Source organism: Colletotrichum orchidophilum (assembly GCF_001831195.1).
Source record: "Colletotrichum orchidophilum strain IMI 309357 chromosome Unknown Scaffold_200.1, whole genome shotgun sequence".
In the NCBI taxonomy this organism is placed as follows: Eukaryota; Fungi; Ascomycota; class Sordariomycetes; order Glomerellales; family Glomerellaceae; genus Colletotrichum; species Colletotrichum orchidophilum.
The window spans coordinates 2,031-19,945 of record NW_019173156.1 but is presented as its reverse complement, the minus strand read 5'-3'; the positions used below and the strand labels follow the sequence as shown (position 1 = coordinate 19,945).

At 55.0% G+C, this 17,915-nt stretch overlaps 2 protein-coding genes across 2 annotated transcripts, besides 1 other annotated feature; one reads left to right on the top strand and one right to left on the bottom strand.

Annotated features, from left to right (window-relative positions):
• Positions 1-297: 297 nt before the first annotated feature.
• CORC01_13568 (GPI transamidase subunit PIG-U) lies at positions 298-1,721 on the top strand (the record flags this gene model as incomplete). Its single annotated transcript, XM_022625184.1, has 3 exons — positions 298-454; positions 522-789; positions 860-1,721. 3 exons carry the CDS (start codon positions 298-300, stop codon positions 1,719-1,721), a joined length of 1,287 nt encoding a protein of 428 aa, XP_022468294.1.
• Positions 1,722-2,105: 384 nt separating this feature from the next.
• CORC01_13567 (uncharacterized protein) lies at positions 2,106-3,662 on the bottom strand (the record flags this gene model as incomplete). The annotated part of the gene is made up of 2 exons (XM_022625183.1): positions 2,106-3,271; positions 3,509-3,662. 2 exons carry the CDS (start codon positions 3,660-3,662, stop codon positions 2,106-2,108), a joined length of 1,320 nt encoding a protein of 439 aa, XP_022468293.1.
• A 7,384-nt stretch (positions 3,663-11,046) lies between these two features.
• Positions 11,047-11,127: a sequence feature (Short protein (CORC01_13566, OHE91119.1) was converted to a misc_feature.).
• Positions 11,128-17,915: the final 6,788 nt, after the last annotated feature.

Genomic DNA, 17,915 nt, shown 5'->3' with positions numbered 1-17,915 from the left:
CTCTGTTGACGCTCATTGGCTACTGCTATCTAATCAGCAAAATGGCTCCAGCTCCAGGGGTTCAACCCACTTAACCCAGTGCGATCACTCTGAAGGGCAGATTGCCATTCGCTGACAAGCTTCCCGCACCCAGCGGACCTGCGCCCCGGTCGAAGCAACCAGGTGTCATCCACCTCGACCCCCGTCCCTACCGCACCTTATTCATCCCGACTCCCGCCCGAACTCTAGTAGACTGCGAAACTTGGAGCTCCCGCGAGCCCGCACTTCGACATCCCGATCCGGACCATGGACTGAACGATGACCGTCGGCACAAGTACACAGGGAGGCAGCAAGACGGGAGTCTACGCCGCCGCAGCCGCGCTGCGGTTGCTGCTCTTTGTTGCGTTCCCCGGCCTGCCTGACCTACTCACCGGCCGCGTCGAGATCTCGACCCCCGTCACGAGCTTCAAGCGATGTAAGCTTCGCATTCCAGAATTCCAATTGAGATGTAGAAGTTAGGCTGACATATTGTCGTTCTTTAGTACAAGAAGGGCTCTTCCTCTACAACCACAATGTCTCCCCCTACGACGGCGGTGTCTATCACCAAGCGCCCCTCTTCCTCCCCCTCTTCTCTCTCCTCCCGGACCTGAAGTCCTTCCCGATCTTCACATACCTTCTCTACATACTTGTCGACACCCTAAGCGCGGATGCTCTCTCCAAGATCGCCGAATCTGGTGAGGCCGGGTCTTCTCACCTCTTCGCCTCTCCCCGCCGCGGCAAGAGGTGGAATGGCCTCATCGTCGCATCACTGTAAGCTTCCGACCCTGCCCCTTGCTTGCATTATCATCCAAGGACATCGGTCTAACAACCTTCCCCACAGCTACCTCTTCAACCCCTTCACCATAGCTACCTGCATAGGCCGCTCTACTTCCGTCTTCTCAACATGCGCCATCCTCCACGCCGTCGCCAAGGCCATCTCCGGCGCTCCCCTCGGTGCAATGGTCGCCCTCTCCTTCGCGACATACTTCTCAATGTACCCTGTCCTCCTCCTCCCGCCGCTGGTACTGCTCGCCTACGATCGCCAGGACCCCTCCCGACGCACCACCTCCTCGACCGCACGCTTCGCCGTCGCAAACGTCTCCGTTGTCGCGGCCGTCCTCGCCGCCCTCTTCCTCATATCATTCCTCTTGACCGGCGGCTCCTGGGAGTTTCTCTCCAGCACATATGGCGCCCAAATCACCCTCAACGACCTGACCCCTAACGTGGGTCTGTGGTGGTACTTCTTCGTCGAGATGTTCGACTCCTTCCGCCCCTTCTTCCTCGCCGTCTTCTGGCTCCATCTCTCCAGCTACGTCGGCCCCCTGACGATCCGCCTCCGCACCCAGCCGCTCGTCGTCGTGACCCTTCTCCTCGGCATCTTTGCCATCTTCAAGCCGTACCCGTCGATAGCAGACACGAGCCTGTTCTTGGCGATGCTCTCGCTGTTCCGCCACGTCTTCCCGCTGATGCGCTACACCTTTGTCGGCGCCGCGACCATCATGTACGCCTCCTTCCTCGGGCCGGCCTTCTACCATCTGTGGATCTATGCCGGTAGTGGAAACGCGAATTTCTTCTACGCTATTACGCTGGTATGGAGTTTGGGCCAGAGCTTGCTCGTCAGCGATCTTACGTTTGCGGTGCTACGCGACGAGTGGGAGGTTGAGAGGCCCGAGATGGTCGGAAAGGAGATCCGGCAAATCTAAGGAGATGGCCATCTGATTGGGGCCCCTTTTCATTGTGTATAAAACTGGGAGAGTGTCAGTATACAATACGCAGGTATTCGAGGTCGGCTTCGGTGGCACAGGCAGCATTCAGCGGCAGCATGGTGTAAGATAAAAGGTGAAATGGAACCTAAAATAATAAAGACAGTGTTGTACATTTTGAGCTGCCACAGATGGCGTGATCTTTTCATGCAGTTTTCCCCCTGACTCCGGAGTTGCGAATGATCCAATGCCCCTTTTTGTCTCGTGACCGATAGTTCGTTCAGTTTGCAGCCGGCTTCCCCCCTTTTCGCACTGCCTCATTTTCATTGGTGCTCAACGGACCGTACTCAATAGTCAACCGTAGTTCAACGTGGTTTCGCAAACTCAATCGACGGCCAGTTCGGACTCGACATACTTGTGTTCCGAACCCCATCCGGCAGCCGAACTCGCCCGCGGCACCGGATCCGCAAGTCCCAGCGAAAAGTTGAGCATCTCACCCAGGTCGCCGAATCTACCCAAGCCCTTCTTCTCCGCCGTCCACGTCTGGGTCCGCAAGCCCCAAGGCGGCAGACTCCGGTACGTCCAGACCCCATACGCGATCGCCGAGCCGGCGACCAAGACGCCGCTCGCCAGAGCAAGCGTTCTCCGGTCCGCGAAGCCGCCGCCGCCGCCCCGCGCCTTCGTCTCCGCCCTCCGCCGCCACTCGTGGAGATACGCCTCGCCGAGGTTGGGCGTCGCCTGCACGACGTTGTCAAGGAAGCGCGCCGCGGTGCGCAGCGATGACGAGGGCGCCGTGGTCCAGGGGAGAGCGTTGCCCGGGTTCGTGAGGCACTCGTCGCGGAGATCCGAGGCCATGGCGCTGAGGTGGGGGAATTTCTTGGCGAGGATCGTCTGTAGCCAGGACTGGGGGAGGTCGACCTGCTGCACGAGGGCGAGGTAGCCGACGAGGAGGCAGTCGAGGGAGGTCGGAATCTCACCGCCGAAGAAGCGCGTCTTCTCGCCCGGCGATTCTTCGCCCCGCGCGCGGAGCGCTTCTAGAGGCGAGAGGGCGTCGACGGTGATGGCATGTAGCCTGATCCCTCGCGCCGTGCCGGCCTTCATCTCCTCCAGTACGGTCTTCCTGTTGGAGACGGGCAGGTGCTTCATGGCGCGGTCCAGCGCACTGCTCTTGGGCACGCCGTCGTCGTCGTCCTCCTCCTCGGCGCCGAGGGAGTCGAGCCCGAGGTGGGCGCACCGCGCCGTGGCCTGGTTCCGGATCATGACGGGGACGGTCCAGCTCAGGGGAAACCCGAGAAGGTGGCTCAGGGCGGGGCGGGTGACAGCAGTCCAGTTCTCATGGGTGCCGTACAAGGCGGCGTCGAGCAACGGCGCAAGGGTGGACTCGATGTAGGCGCCGTAGGCGAGGGCGTCTGCGCGCTGGGACGGGGTGAGGCGCGAGTCCAGGTCCAAGTCCCAGGAGGGGGAGTGCGGCGCGAGGGAGGCGAGGTGGGCCGCGATGGAGGCATAGCCCGTTACCCAGACGCCGTTGGCCTTGAGGGCCGGTAGGCGGTCTAGTGGGGGGACACGTTAACGAAGCTGAAGGGGGGCCATTGTGTGTTTGGACTTTCTTTGTGAAGTTTGGTGACTCTTTGTGAGGTTTCTTTGTGACGAGTCATCATAATGGGACGAGGCCGCGTGGGAATTCTTCCAACGGCGAAACGTCGAACGGTGGTGGGAGGGGTGGGCAACGTAAAAGAGCCGGGGCGCGGCACCGGTGTAAGTGTGAGTAAGTGAACAGGTGTACTTACTTGATGAGTCGGCGGCAGGGTCATTGCTCGGGACCAGACGCCATTGGGAACTTGGGAGGGCTGTGTGCAGGTACGCGATGGCGGCCAAACACTCGGCGTCGATGGAGGGGAGGCCAAATGCAGCGCCCCAGACGTGGAGTTCGAGGACATCCATTGTCGTGTCGTATGTTGTGGGCTTGTGGTGTGAAGACTGAGTGACGAGTACACTTCTCCCGTATGCGGCAGCCAGCGTGTGTTTCCGAGTATTGAATTCACGCTTCTGCCTTTTCCAGTCTCTCCCCCATTCACTCCGGAGACCCTGATCGCCCCAGCCTCTAGCGCAAGAGATGTCGGTGCAAAAAACAGGATGACGAAAAGTCGGGTTACCTCTGGCGTGGCCGATGACTCAATCCGTTTCAACGCACGTTTGAATAAAGAACACCCTGAAGATCCCGTCAGGCAACAATGCCCGTACCCAGAGACAACCGTCTTGATGATGTGCCGTGCGATGTGTCGTCCTGGGGGAAAATTAGGGACCCCTGCATTCCTTTCATCGCTTGAGCGGCGCGAAGATCCGTCCAAGCTTGGCCTGAACGGTCGTTACGACCTCGGCGCGGGATCACGTGGACCATGTGCGCGAGCACCCGGATTCTTACATAATCCAAAGGGAGAAAGGCAGCTGTATACGGATAATGTGGGGTCAGATCTCCCACGTTTAGGTTTGCCACGCTTCGCCCCACACCCCCAAAATGGGGGGTTCCGAATTGGGACAGAATCGACGAACCACCCCCTGACGATCCGGTTCGAGAAACTCCAAAACACGCCGCCGCAAAAGCAAATCACCAAGTGTTCCCGTCAAACGTCCACCGGTGACCCCAGGGCAGAGCAAAGACCGGTGAATTCTTGGCGGTAAACACCTTCTGTACGCTTCTGCGCCCGCATCCGGCGGGTCCGGATCACCGCTGCACAACTCCCCTGAGCCATCACCACGTACCTCAAGGCTCAGGGAGGAAGATACATCCAACGTAGGTTTCTCTCGTTCGACTCCCCCCCTCCCCAATCTTGTGACTACCTCCGAGAAATGACCAAAGCCGACGACGGGCGCAGGTATTTTCGCCACCACTAAGGCAGGTACGCGACAACGCACCCGTTGAACTACTGCAAAAACTGCACCCCAACGATGGGGGCCGCCGCACGCAGGTATACCCGGGCACAAGGTAATCTAAATCGTCTGAATTCCAGACGCACCAGAAAAGGTTGAGTGACATTTTGCCACACGGGAAACAGATTGACAAGATTGACAAGCGTGACGCAACGGCGCCCGAAGAGTGATGGACCAAAACCTGGCCTCCTGTTTCACACAAATTCAAACATTCATCTTTTCTCTACCAGTTCGTCAAGCTGGGGTGGAAGCAGACAAGGATCATTTTCTCTTGCTAGAGAACCCATAAACCCACGACAGCTAAGAGAAGGTGATACGCAGTTTATGGGGTAAAGATGCGCAGCAGCGCAGGTGTCGCTTTTGATGAAAGAAGGGGTCCCGGTCCCGTTGTCTTCTTTACTTGACGTGACATGCCGCACCCCGATTCCCTGTCACCGACTTTCAACTGACAACAGTAGCGAAGGAACTTAAAAGGAAGGGGGGGATTTCTCTCTACGTTGCGAGGGCCTTACCCAGCTATAGTTTAAACCGTCCCGTCCATCGGTGACGAATCGTCGTCGGACCAGTATTAATTGAAATAGTTAGATCGCGGAGTAATATACGAAATCGTAATATACGGCAAGGAAGGGGGTTAATGGAGGGGGTCATATTCTTCGCGACACGCCTCTTATTCTACACTACGTTTCTCTCCCACCATTTCAATTCGAGGTGATCCGTAGAGAATGCCCACATCGAACATATACTATGTACTACCACGTTCACGGCGGCTCCGTTTCCTGCGCTGTCTCTCGCGCCGCCGCCGCCGCTACGTCGGGGAATCGAATCAGTCCCATCCCGACCGACTCCCCGGCGCCATCTCCGCTAGCAATTCATGCTTCAACATTTACGAGATCCTCATTCACCTACACCCCAGGCGTCTCTTCTGGGACCATTTCTCTCTTCTCCCTGGTAAAACGGACGCCAGAAGCTAAAGGGCGGAAGACTTGATTACACCCGTCGTGCTAGCCTTCCCCTTAGTCCCCCGTCTCCTGTGCGACGTAATTAGAGAAGGGAGGCCCTAGAACGACGGCGCCTTGGTCCGTCGAGCCCGTCAAACCGTCAACGACGTCTGTGTTTTTTTTTTTTTTTGCTTTTTCTCCTCGTACCCAGAGTCTTCAGCCCCTTGCTATTTTTTTTTTCCTACCCTCCACTGAGGAATTAGGGGTCCAACATTCCACATCCCATACATTGACCCCCTTTAATTCCTAGTCTTACTTCCCGTCCGTCCACGGACGGCTGAGGCTGAGCCTCATTCTCATTTCAATTCCAATCGTCCTCTTATGCCATCTGAGAAAAGGAGTTCCTCAAGGGCAAAGGGGTGTTCCAAACCGTCCTGGATGGAATCCATACACGCCCCAAAGCCGAATGACAGCAGCTGCTCACCAATGATTAATTGCAAGACAGAAAGCTCTACATACGGACCTCTGGATCGTAATCTCGGCCCCGCCCCTCAAGTGAGTGGCCTCTTCCTCTGCATCTCGTTCTTCAGCTGAGGTACCTTATGGAGCCACCAAGACGCACGTCCACCCAAGGCATTGAAGCGTATACGCATGAAGCAATTACCAAGCGACCGCAACCTCGGTGTCCAGCTCACGGTGGCCTCATATGTTTGCCTACCGTACGTCTCCGTACCGTGCCGCAGTTTCCCTTTAAAGTTTTTGATAAATCCGAACAGTCGCGCATCGCGGGAAATGCCCCCCCGCCCTCAAAGTGAGTTGGCATGGCACGTCCCGAGATTACCCTTCCCTTTCCCCTCCCTCCCCTCCCGTTCTCCGCCGCCTGCATCGCCCACCCTAAGGCATGTGTATGTCCTGCATTCTCACCTAGGCGAGATGAGCAATGGGGAAGGGGAGGGGTGGGATAGGCGGATGGCCGATGGGATGGGGGCTAGAAAGATACCTGGAGGAAGGAAGGGGGAGGGGGCCGAAACCACAAACCACATAACGCATTTCCAATTTGATAAGCCACCGGCCGGTGCATTTGAGGTGATTCACCAGACCTTTTCATCAGCTCAGCTTCAGCCCCAGCCCGTCTCATTCCGCGCACGAAAGGCACCCGTGAGGTATCTTGCATCAATATATCCGTAAGAAATGTGACGCGAAACAAGAAGAAGAGGAAGATAAAGAAGAAGAAAACAATGCCAGACTTTTTTTTTTGAACCGCGCGCCCTAGCCGCACCTCTTTTCCTATACCTCTCCCCTGCTTCTTCACCCCCCGGCTTTCTCCCTTGCCCATCTACCACTCTGCAGCAAAATCCCCCTCCGCAAAAAAACAAAATAACCCATACGTATCCGTACAACCAAAGTATACATCACGTCAGGGAAAGCGTTTAAGAGGAGGGCGCGTAACGCCGAAAAAGATCTCAGATGATCTCGGTCGTTTCGCCCGCGCTTGCTGCCCCTCCCCTTTCGGTCAAGCACTGCACATCCCATCCCCTTCCTCAAATCGGTATCGAACCTTTCTCCCTCCCTCCACCTCGTCGGTGTGTATCACGTAGAGGAACCGCTCTCAGAAACATTGGGGACGGGGGGGTGTGACGATGTTATCCGCAGAGAAGATCCTTATCCACTGGTCAAGGTAAAGATCGTCGTCTCTTTCGCTTGAGAAAGAGCAGACGGAGAAGCTGTCGCTGCCCTGGTGTTGATAGTTGTGGTGGTGGTGGTGGTGGTGGTGGTGTGGAACACTAACACACACACAAAAACCCCCGGTATACCAAAACGACGTGTCGCAATTTTTTCACCTTGTTGTTCTGCAACAGTTGAGTGGTTTTATCTCACCTTGTTGGAAGTCTAACTGTACTGAAGCAAACATTGGGTCGCCAAAGACGGCCGTTGACACCCCGTATTCAGCTAGGTATACTTTTTTGTTATTATTGTTGCTGTTGTTGGTAGCGCAGTGCTGCGCTGCGCTGCAAGCTCTGCTGCAAGGTATTTGAGTTCGGTCTGCTGATCGGGTCGGGTCGGTCATGCATGGCCATGGGTCGGTGAGGTGGTATCGCAGCATCCATTGATGACCGTCTTGTACCTATGTGAAGTAGGCTGAGGTTTAATTACATGGTCGGTCTTGTCACGGTAGCCGCCGCATAGTAGCAGTCGTTCTGTCTGTCGACCGACCCAACTTCACCCCAGCCCCCATCACCAACACCAACGCCAACACCCCCGGCCAGTTTGGAGGGTGCCAGGTGGTCGCCGGGACGGACGGATAGACGGGGGCAGGTGGAGGGGGGCGGGTTGTCGGGTTGGAAAGATCGGCTCACCTTTTTCCAACCCCGCGCTGTTGCGGCTTTTCGTGATGGCGGGCGGGAGAGTAATCTGGGAGGAGGATGTCGTGCGTGAGTGGGATGGTCCCCCCTCCTCCTGCCATGTGCCATGCCGTCTCACAATGGGGAGGGGGCAGGCAGGGAAGGGGACAACACCAATGTGCCTGCCAACGTTTCTGCTATGGTTTGCGCGGTGGTAGCGTCTGTACTGGTAAAATGGTCTCGTCCAGGCGATTTTGACTTTGGAGGTCTTTGGAGTGGGAAGGAACTTGTTCACACAGCTGCCGCTAATCAGGGTCAAGGTGGTGTTGATGAATTACTTGTGGTATTATAACTGTCATCTAGATTTGATCCAGGGCTCAAGATGCTCCCAATTGACCATGGCTTTGTGCGAATGAAACTCCTTCTCTCCAGCTTTTGATATGTCCCAAGTGCTAAATCTGGTCCTAAGTAACGCTCGTACTTTCCGTCGAATCCATCCAGCTCTCTTTAAGAAAGGGAAGGGGGGTATCAGCGACGACAAAGTGGGAAATGAAAAAAAAAAATATAGTAATGAGTAGACTGTATGCGTCTCTCTGACAAATGCTCCCTTCTAATGATACAAGTTGGTTGATGATAATGTGTGGGAAATGCGTGATGAATGATGACGTTGAGGTTTGTTCCTGGTCCCGTAATGATGGTTTGCTCGTTCCGTTGTAGGTCATGGATTAAAGATGGTTTTTCCGTTGGTTGGTTTGTCATAAAACCCACTTCGGTGAAGGGGTCTAGAGAACGAGGGACGTTGACGCAATGGTGTTACAAGGTGGTATGTCGGTGAATACTGCGTAGAGTCGCGCAGTCGATGATGAAGTAGAGTGGGTTTACTGCGTGATGCTTGTAGTGAGGTCCCCGATGTTGCGTGCAGTAGAGCCCAGCTCTTAAACCGCGGGCCGGCACGAAAGCAGGGAAAGAGAACGAGAGGTGAAGAGGGGGAAAGACCCGTTCTAGAGGCCCTCGGCGCAACTCGTGACCCCGCGCCCGCGGAATGGGGTTTATCATGACGCAGAAGTCAGATTTGCCCGGTTCTCGTGAGAGGGGCGGTCGCATTAGCCCGGGGTCGCGGTGAGACGCATACATGGCCAGCGCATGGAGGCGTGTATGGCGTGCATATTCGAAAGCGTGGTACTCCTGCGGGCAGCCAGAACAGGCCGACGACGAATGTATGGATTGTTGTGGTTGCTGGAGGGTGTGGTATCGGTTTTCGTTCGCAGTTGGTATTGCCGGGGACTAGTCAATGATGTGGCCTCCGTTCGTCCATTGTTGGTTTTCGGCTGCGAAACGAAGGGACCGGAAACAGCTCCAATTGTATGATGGTAAAGTTGGTTCTCAACCAACTCATGGCTCTAGGAAGCTTGAGTTGGTGTGCGCTAAGCTGTCCACCAGCCACTCTTAACCGCGGGTGGGCAGAGGAGGGAGAGGGCGTTGAGGCGGAGGGCCGGGGCAGGGAGGAAGTTGCGAGGGGCGCTGGGCAGGCATGGTGATGAAGTCGTTGTTTGCCGAGGAAGCCAGTTTGACGGTGTTGAGACAGCTGTGAAGAGCTGCCTAGAAGTTATAGAGCTGTTGTGGTGGTGATGAGTAGGTGAGGTAAGGCTGAGTAGTTGTAGCCTTGGAGTGTGTGTGGCAGTGGTTGGAATTTGCAGGTTGTAAGCCGTTGAGGTTGAGGACAAAGACTCTTTGGTGTGAATGAGGATGTGTGAGTAGTAAGTAATCAAACGGTTGTAGTTTAGAAGATTCGTCTGAATTGGTTGTCGTTGATGGTTGTGATCTGGTCGAAAAGAGTAGGCTGTTGATACTAGGGGGGAGTCGGGTTCCTTATGTATCTACGAATGCGGCCATGGGAAGGAGATTTTGGCTGGCGGTGCCTGTTTGCAGAGCTCGCTGTCCGAGACTCTGCAATTTTGGAACAGCCAGAAACCTTGCAAGGGTATTAGCCCAGCTTGACCTTGGATCGGGCACTGGTGTCTTCTCGTCGGGAGGGGTGGGTGTCAGGGGAGACGGGGTGTGAAAGGGGTGTGTGGAAGGCCGGAGAGGGCGTGTGGTGGGAGTGAGATGAGAGATGGGAGGTGAGGGCGAGTTTGCAACTTGTCCAGGGGTCAATCGGCAGGGTGTGGACGGGCGGTGATGGGGTGGCGGTAAAGTGAAGGTGAAGAAAGGAATTTTGCCTACAATGTAGTGGGAGCGAGGAACGTCGGGGACGAGTACGTCAGTACTTTGACCCCTTGTACCTGACACTGCCAGTGCCAAAATTAAAGCTTGCCCTGGATGAGCGTCCGTCTGGTGTGTGGCCGCGGCATTCCGTTTACACGGTGCGATACGTACCTGGTGTTGACGGTCAAGTGGAGATCAGCGTCTAGTCGAAGCAACCGTTTCTCCAGAATTGTCAACCCCCAACGGTGGGCCGCCGTCTCGTCTCATCTTCTTCACGGACGGCCCCCATGACTGCCCGCTGCCCTGGCACCACGCCGCTCTGTGGTACCCCGTACGGCGAGGAGGTCTCCCTCTTTTTGGCGGTGACGCATCGCTAGAGTCACCGTGGGGCCTGACCGCCGCAACGCGAGGAAATGAAACAAGCACGCGTACAGGGGTCGCCCTGCCCTGAACATGTGCTGCCCCTGTCACACTAAATGCCAGCCTTGGACGTCGTCGTCCTTCACCGTTCTGCATCCACTCTCAGCTTTTTCCCCATGTGCCCCCGTCACTCCCCTCAGAACTGACTGAACGGAGACGAAGACGGAGGGGCTGGCTCCTCTGCCTCGACCTGCACGGACTAACAACACGACGAACTCACCTCACCCAGATTGAGGTATCCAGCGAAAAAGGGGAGTCCTCAGCAAGAAAGGAAGGAAAAAAAAGGAGACAGAATTCGGCACCTCCGTCTCTCCCAATCCAATCCCTGCCCAGCTCTTCCTATTACGGTTCAATCTCAAACCGTCAGGGAAATTGCAAAGCTCACCGCTCAAACATCACCACCTAAGTGACCACGTACCACACAGCAGCACACACACACACACACACACACACTTGGGCACTTGGACACGAAATTGCCAAAGCTCCCTTCTCATGCCATTCATCTTCAGACGACACCTAATCAACCAGTTACAGAGTCAATTTAAGGTTGCGACGTGCGTAATTCTGAGTTGATGACAACGGAAGTATAGACTAGAGACACTATAGAGAGAGAGAGAGCGTCCCTCTTGGACCTTCTATCTGACGCAATGCCTGCTCTGTCTACTGTCAAAACCTCAAACCTGGGTGGCCTGTTCAAACTGTCCACTCTAATTGAGAGTGATGTCTCGTCTCAACTCTCGAGTCCCTTTGCAAGCGGTTCTCAAGCGCCTCTTTGTCCTTCGGGGTTCACCATCCAATATGGACAAAAACTCTCCCCTTTTTCTCTCCCTTTCACCCAAACTAGGAAAAATGCCTCGTCTGCCTTTGACCAGCGTTGCGCGAACAAGACGCCGTCAAACAAGCGGCCGGGCGGCTCAGCCTCGTAGAACACCAAACCGTTCGCCCGTAGAAAATCTATTGCCGGCCCTACTCCGTACGTCCGTTACTACAACATTGTGTGTTTTTTTCGCGCGGCCCTTTCTCGTCCTTTTCTGCGCAGTAATCTTAACGACCTTCTTGGGCAGCACGCATTACTCGTTCCACCTACATCATTGGCGTCGAGAGAGATTCTGCAAGACCAAACGTACACGTAGCGTAGCCCGAAAACCGGCAACTGCAACCCTAATTTGCTGTAACACCTTTTTGAAGAAGTAGAAGAAGAAGAAAGATGACATTAACATTTCGCTCGCATGCGCATGTTGCTGCTGCAGATAGCGGGGCTGGAGACTCCGTCGACGTTGCTTCAGGTGCATCTAAAGCAAAATTCTTCAGGGGGGTTTCTTCTTCTACTTCTTCTTCTGCGGCTGCTGCTGCTGCTGCTACTGTTGCTGTGCTGCAGAAATCCACACCCTTCTCTGCAGAATGCTGCCGCAGCCGTTGCCGTCGTCGCATTCGACTCCGAAATCCGCAGCAACAAGTTCAACGTGTTGCCTGCCTGACCTCATTCTCACCTAGCCAGGTGCTTGCCGCTGCTGCGCCTCTCCGAGTCTGTTTGAGCTTCCGAGCTTACCTCATCTCTCGTAGTATTAGCGTCTGGCTGGAATAAGAACAAACCAGCGCGCGTTGGCCCGGGTATCCGTATTACGATGAAGTGCCGTAATCATGATCAAAGACTGCAAGCGGGCAGCTGACACCTACTGCACTGCAGATTACGATCAAGGCAGAGCGCAGAGAGAGCGCCAGGGGTGGAAGCGATTGGCCACCCATTGGATCATCATCATCAAATTAGAAAAAGCTGCCTGTCATCAGCGCTTCAAGGGGTCCAGCGGGGCCAAATCCTCTCTCCATTCGAAATCGACCATCTTGCAGCAGGACAAGGGCATGCGCAGCATGGGCCAAAGGGATAGGTGAGGGTAAGAGGATGGACGGTAGGGGTTCGCTGAACGAGGGCGAGGGAGGAAATTTCCCATCAAACAAATTCGGTGACAATGAAGCGAACGAGCTGAATTGGCCTGCTTGACGGTAATAATACTCTTGTAATATGTACGGATACCTGGCCTTTGCCTTGCCTTGCCGGCCCGCTTTCCATCTCACCATGGAAGACAACGAGATTGGATTTTGCGGCTTGCTCAGCAATGATCAAGGCTCCAGGAGTTCCGCACCCCCAGCCGGCCCCATGCATGGAAGCTTTCATGGAACGATTGGAAATACTTCGACCGCTTCTCTCGTCTCCATCGCCCATCTCTGCGCAATCTCCCAAGTTCCCCATCTTCAGCCGGGCTCCCAAGTCAGCCCACTGCCCCCCCGTCCAAGCCAGTCAGGGGCTTCTGTTGTGTCTGAATTGAGATTTGGTTGGGCGGCCTGGAGACTGCGAAATGAGAGGCGGTCACGATGCCGAGTGCAACTTCAATTTTTGTGCAAAAGTTTTTTTATTCCCTCGTCCATTCCCCAGTGCAACGACTGGCTTTCCCTTTTCTGTTACGGACACTCCGTTAAAAAACGTAAAAAAAAAAACTTGGCCGCGAATACACGTAACCAACTCCCCTCACAACCCGGGTATGCTTAATCTCATCTTCAGCCTTGTCTGTACTGTCATGTGCCAGCAAGGAGCCAACCCAACCGACCCCTAAATTTCATCTCGCATATCCGGACTCCAAACTTTTGCATCGGAGAGTTCGGTTCGGTGTCTCACCACGAATACCATTGCCAGCGGAAGGGGATTCTTGAGTGTAAGCCGCATCTGGAGTCAGCAATTCAGGTGGGGACTCGGTCACACTCTAAATCCATCCAAAGATCCAAAAATCCAAAAATCCAAAAAAGAGAAGTAAAAAAAATCCCCGAATGAAGTCCTGCGCAAAGTGTATTGTTGCTTGCCCGCCCGCTCACGACGTCTTGGTGGTCCCCGAGGAGGCCATCCCTGGCCAGAGAAACCAAAAAAGATAGCCAAGTCTACCGTTCCATCCACATGCAAAGAAGGATATAGTTCTGCCTCACCGCTCCTGCTACATGCAACCACCTCGGTGAGGCTTTTTTTCTTATATTTCCCTCAGTGGTGAAATTGGCCATGAGCCGGCCATCAAACTTTCTCCCTGGCTCCGTTCGTCCAATCGCCATCCTAGGGACAGGTCTGCATACAATGTTGTACTGCGCCCAACTCTATTCTTTTGCGAGCCCCTCGCAGATTACACATCAGCTCTGTAAGTGGGTGGTGTTGTATTGCGGTTGTGTCATTGTACGCTTACTGTTACCTTGGACGCCGTGTCCGTCCGTGTGGACTGTCGGTACCACTAGCCCAGGCATTCTTACGTAGTAAAGGCTCATTATCCTACAAGCCCTGGACCCCGGAAAACAAAAAGGGAAATTTTGAGGTTACACTACTGCAAGTCAACAATCATCAAAAACCCTAAAATGTCCGACGACGAACGCGAGACGCGCAATCACGTCGGGTAAGCAAAGTGCAGAAAGGCTGCCAGATGTCGCAAATCAAAAGACTGGCCAGGAGGGGGGGGGGGGGGGGGAGGGGGGGCACGCGGGGTGGNGGGGGGATGGGAGAGGTGAAGGGGGGGAGGTTGGGGGATAGGAGGGGGGGGGGGGGGGGGTGGGGGGGGGGGGGCGTTGTTGCTGTTCTTGTTATTGAGCTTTACAAAGTGCAATTCCAGTGTCATTAGCACACTAGAAAACGAGGGGACAAGGACAACAAAATGAATGACATCCAGGCCAGGACAACATTGCTGTACCGTTTGTCCTCGTCGATGGTGGGGTGACTTAACCCCCCTTGCCAAACCCCCAACCCGAAAAACGAACTGTAAGAATTCCCAACCGCTCGGGTCCAAAATATGACTGGGCGTGGTAACATTGCCCATCTCCCGTTCCCGTGGGATGATGGCGCAAAGTTGTCTTGGGACAATTGGCCAAGATTGATTACTCGGTGTCTTCAGCCTCCTCCTCGTCTCTGTTGTGTCACCGTATTCCCAGGTCGATGCTTGGCCTAGGCCTATGGTCCCCCAACGAGACACAAAATTCCTTATTCTGCAGGTTGCATTTGTGAGTTCAACATGCAGTTTCTGTTTCTGCCTGTTATCTTCACCGGTGGTGATCAATGTCTCTGGTTCCGTTGCCCAGCTTCAGCTCACCGTGCTTGCTTATTCCCATGCCTACCGCCTGTGTCTCCAAAATATCTTTGGCCGAGGGGCGGCGCGAGCTGAAAAGTTGCCCTGAAAAAGTGGTGTTTCCGTGCTATTCTTGACCCCTTTGCTTGCTTCTTCCTCAGGGCGATCAGCCCTTTTTTGTCTAGGACACGAATGCAGTCTATTGGATGTCGATGCCAATCTTACGGCGCGTACGGCGTGTACGGAGACACAACTCAGCCCTTTTTCGTTTCGAGGCGCCTGCACAATCAGACCGGTCAAAAGTGCGGGCGACCGTTTCAATGTCTTCCCCACCGTATCGGGGTTTCATTGGTTGTTTGCCAGCTCCGCACTCCGTCACTCACCCAAACCACCCTACTAACCACCTTAAACCCCCCCCCACCCCCCCCCCCCCCCCCCCCCCCACCCCCGCACCCCCCTCTCCTCCCCACCCCCCCCCCCCCCCCCCCCCCCCACCCCCCCCCCCCCCCCCCCCCCCCCCCCTCCCCCCCCCCCCCCCCCCCCCCGGATCTTTCGACGTCTCACGTTACGTGCACCTTGACACCGTAATGTGCACATCATCACCCTTGAGAGATTGGCCCCTGCCCAAAAGTCTCACTTCTAATCCTTGCACCCACCGGATCCCCAGCCCGCCGAGGCATGCAAGTCGAGGTCAGCTAGCTGGCCAGCCGTACCTAGACAACACTACCTATCAGATATGGAGAAGAAGAAACATGCCTACCTACTCTTTATAGACAGCAGCTTACAGCCTTCGAGCAATGGGCAAGAAAGGTGAGGAATGCTTGCAGCAGGCTTTGGCTTTCGAATCAAACACCCGCCCTTACTCGCTTCTGACCCTTGCTACAGCAAGATGATGAATCCATGGTTCCTTTTCATTGCCCTCTTGGCGCGTCGTTCAATCATGTTGTTCAGGCCTCTGCACGTCCATGGGTATGATAGACCTAGCCTTAGGTAAGACTAGAAATGCTTGGTACCGTTGGGCTGACGTTGCTGAATGCCGACGGCATCAACCAACGTCCCCCGCAACCCTGTTCGACCGTATCCCCAGTACCTTCGTTCGCGATGCTCCTTCGAAGTCCGGAGCATAGAAACGTGAGTCTTGGGGTACCATAACACCGTTTATTTCTGCCGTCACAGTATCGACATGTAACAGAGAGTCATTGGCGGTGATGGCTAAGCCACATCACATCGCCCCGACTTCATACGCGCTCGCAACGAGTGAAGCGAAAGCAGGACGATCTCCCAAGCACCAAGCTTTCCCACGCCATGGGGAAGCGAGCGCTGCGTGGCCGCCGCCTAACGCAAGCCCCCATTACCAGATCTACGGATCCGCGGCGCGGAAGGGGGGGCTGTCATCGCCCGATGATGAGAGACTTGCGGCAAAGATGGTGACCACGAACGTGCCTGCCCCGGCCCATCTGCATACCATAGTAGTAAAAAAAAGCCACACACCAAAGCCTCCAAGCCTCTCATTTCAAGCCTTGGAGCTTCGAACCATTCACACTCTCCGCCTTTCGGGCTCAAGCAAACGGTTGGTTCCTGAGGGTATGGCAGTTCCCGTATTCCCTCTCTAAGGTAGGTACCGCCAACGAAACACCTTCTTGATGCGTACAAGCTCCCCTCCCCAAAAGGAGAAGAAAACCACAGCCATGGCACGTTAGGCGGAGTGAGGAAAGCCACAACCCAAACGAAGGGTAAGTATCTCTGAGGCACAAAGACAAACGCAACTGCCAGTAGGCGGTACAAGAACATTACCCCTCGTTCCTCCCACTTGGTGGCTTTCTTGGAGGCATTGATCGCTTCATGGAAGTTGCCGTCGCGGAACCATGGCGATATTCGGGATTGTCGTCGTCGGTTAGCTGAAAAACCCCCACAGACAACCCAAAAGTGTCCACGGCATTACCCAAGGGCCGGGCTCGCGGTAACACCTGAACCGTGGTGATGGCGTTCCGCGTCCGTGTTTTTTCTGGCACATCCTGGAAGTTTGGACGCTACAAACAAGCCTCGCCAGCAAAAAAGGGAAGCTTGTGATATGCGGTTTTGAGTCTTGGTCAGAGTTCCGCACCCCAACCCCTCTTTTCTACCCAAGGTGTTACCATCGGGCCAAAATAGAGAGATAAACATTCCACCATCTCTTGAGGTTTTGTTCAGACCGTGGTGAGATATCAATGTGGCTTCTCGTGCGACAGACACGTCAGCAATGACGCTTTCGAACCACACACCGATACATTCGTGGACCGTCTGACGAGGGCGAACAGCTCGGAAATCCCCAACGTTCGTGCCGTTAAGGTTAGGTTGATAGTCGCATATGCTACAAAACATCAGACAAGCTTAGGTCCGTGTGTGCTTGATTGAATGATTGATTGACCGTTCCGCAATGGCAAGGTTGGGCCTCACTCATCCCATCATCCCAACTCCCCGAGAATCTGTGACAAAAAACGAATCGGGAACGAAAACGAGGTCTCGGGTTCCCACGAGGACGTGTTTAGCTGGTGGCGTTTTGTGTCCGCCGTCTATTCCGGTTAACCCAGCTGCCCCGTTTCTTTTTTGCGCGGCGAAGCACGGAGGCTTGGGGGTGGGTGAAAGGCTCGGTTGCGTGGTTCACATAATCAGAAGCTTATTGATATTACAACATCGGGTCAACTAACACATCTGTCATGCCCTGTTACACAGCCAGTCTGCAGGCGACACACTTTTCCCAAACGAGAGGCTCCCACAGAATTCCGTGTTTCTATTGCTTGCTGCCTTACTATGCTGTGTCACCGCGCCACCGTCAGCAACAACGTCGCGACTTGCTGACATTGACAACAATCCACACACACACACACACACACACACACACACACACACACTGCTCAGTGAACCGAGAAACAAAAGGAAAGCAAACAAGAGGGGGGTGCGGAGCGGGAGGACGCTCAGCCACTCCAGCGCAGCAAGCAGGTCCTGCCGTTGATGATTCCAACAGCCGGTAATGGGTGTGTGATGCGGACGGGGGAAAGGGGACAAAACGGAAAGCTACGTGTTCTGGGAGTGCCGCCCGGCCCCAATTACCAACTCCCCGTGCCGGCCGAGGTTCCGTAACCACCACCGTGCTACCGTTTCCCCCTCTGAGCATATGTGCGGAATGTAATGTTTCGGTCACGGTTATTCGTCACTGTGATTGGCTCCTTTTCATCAAGAAGGCAGCTGGTGACAGCGTACGGAGTACTCATCTCACTCCAGACCCCGTCCATC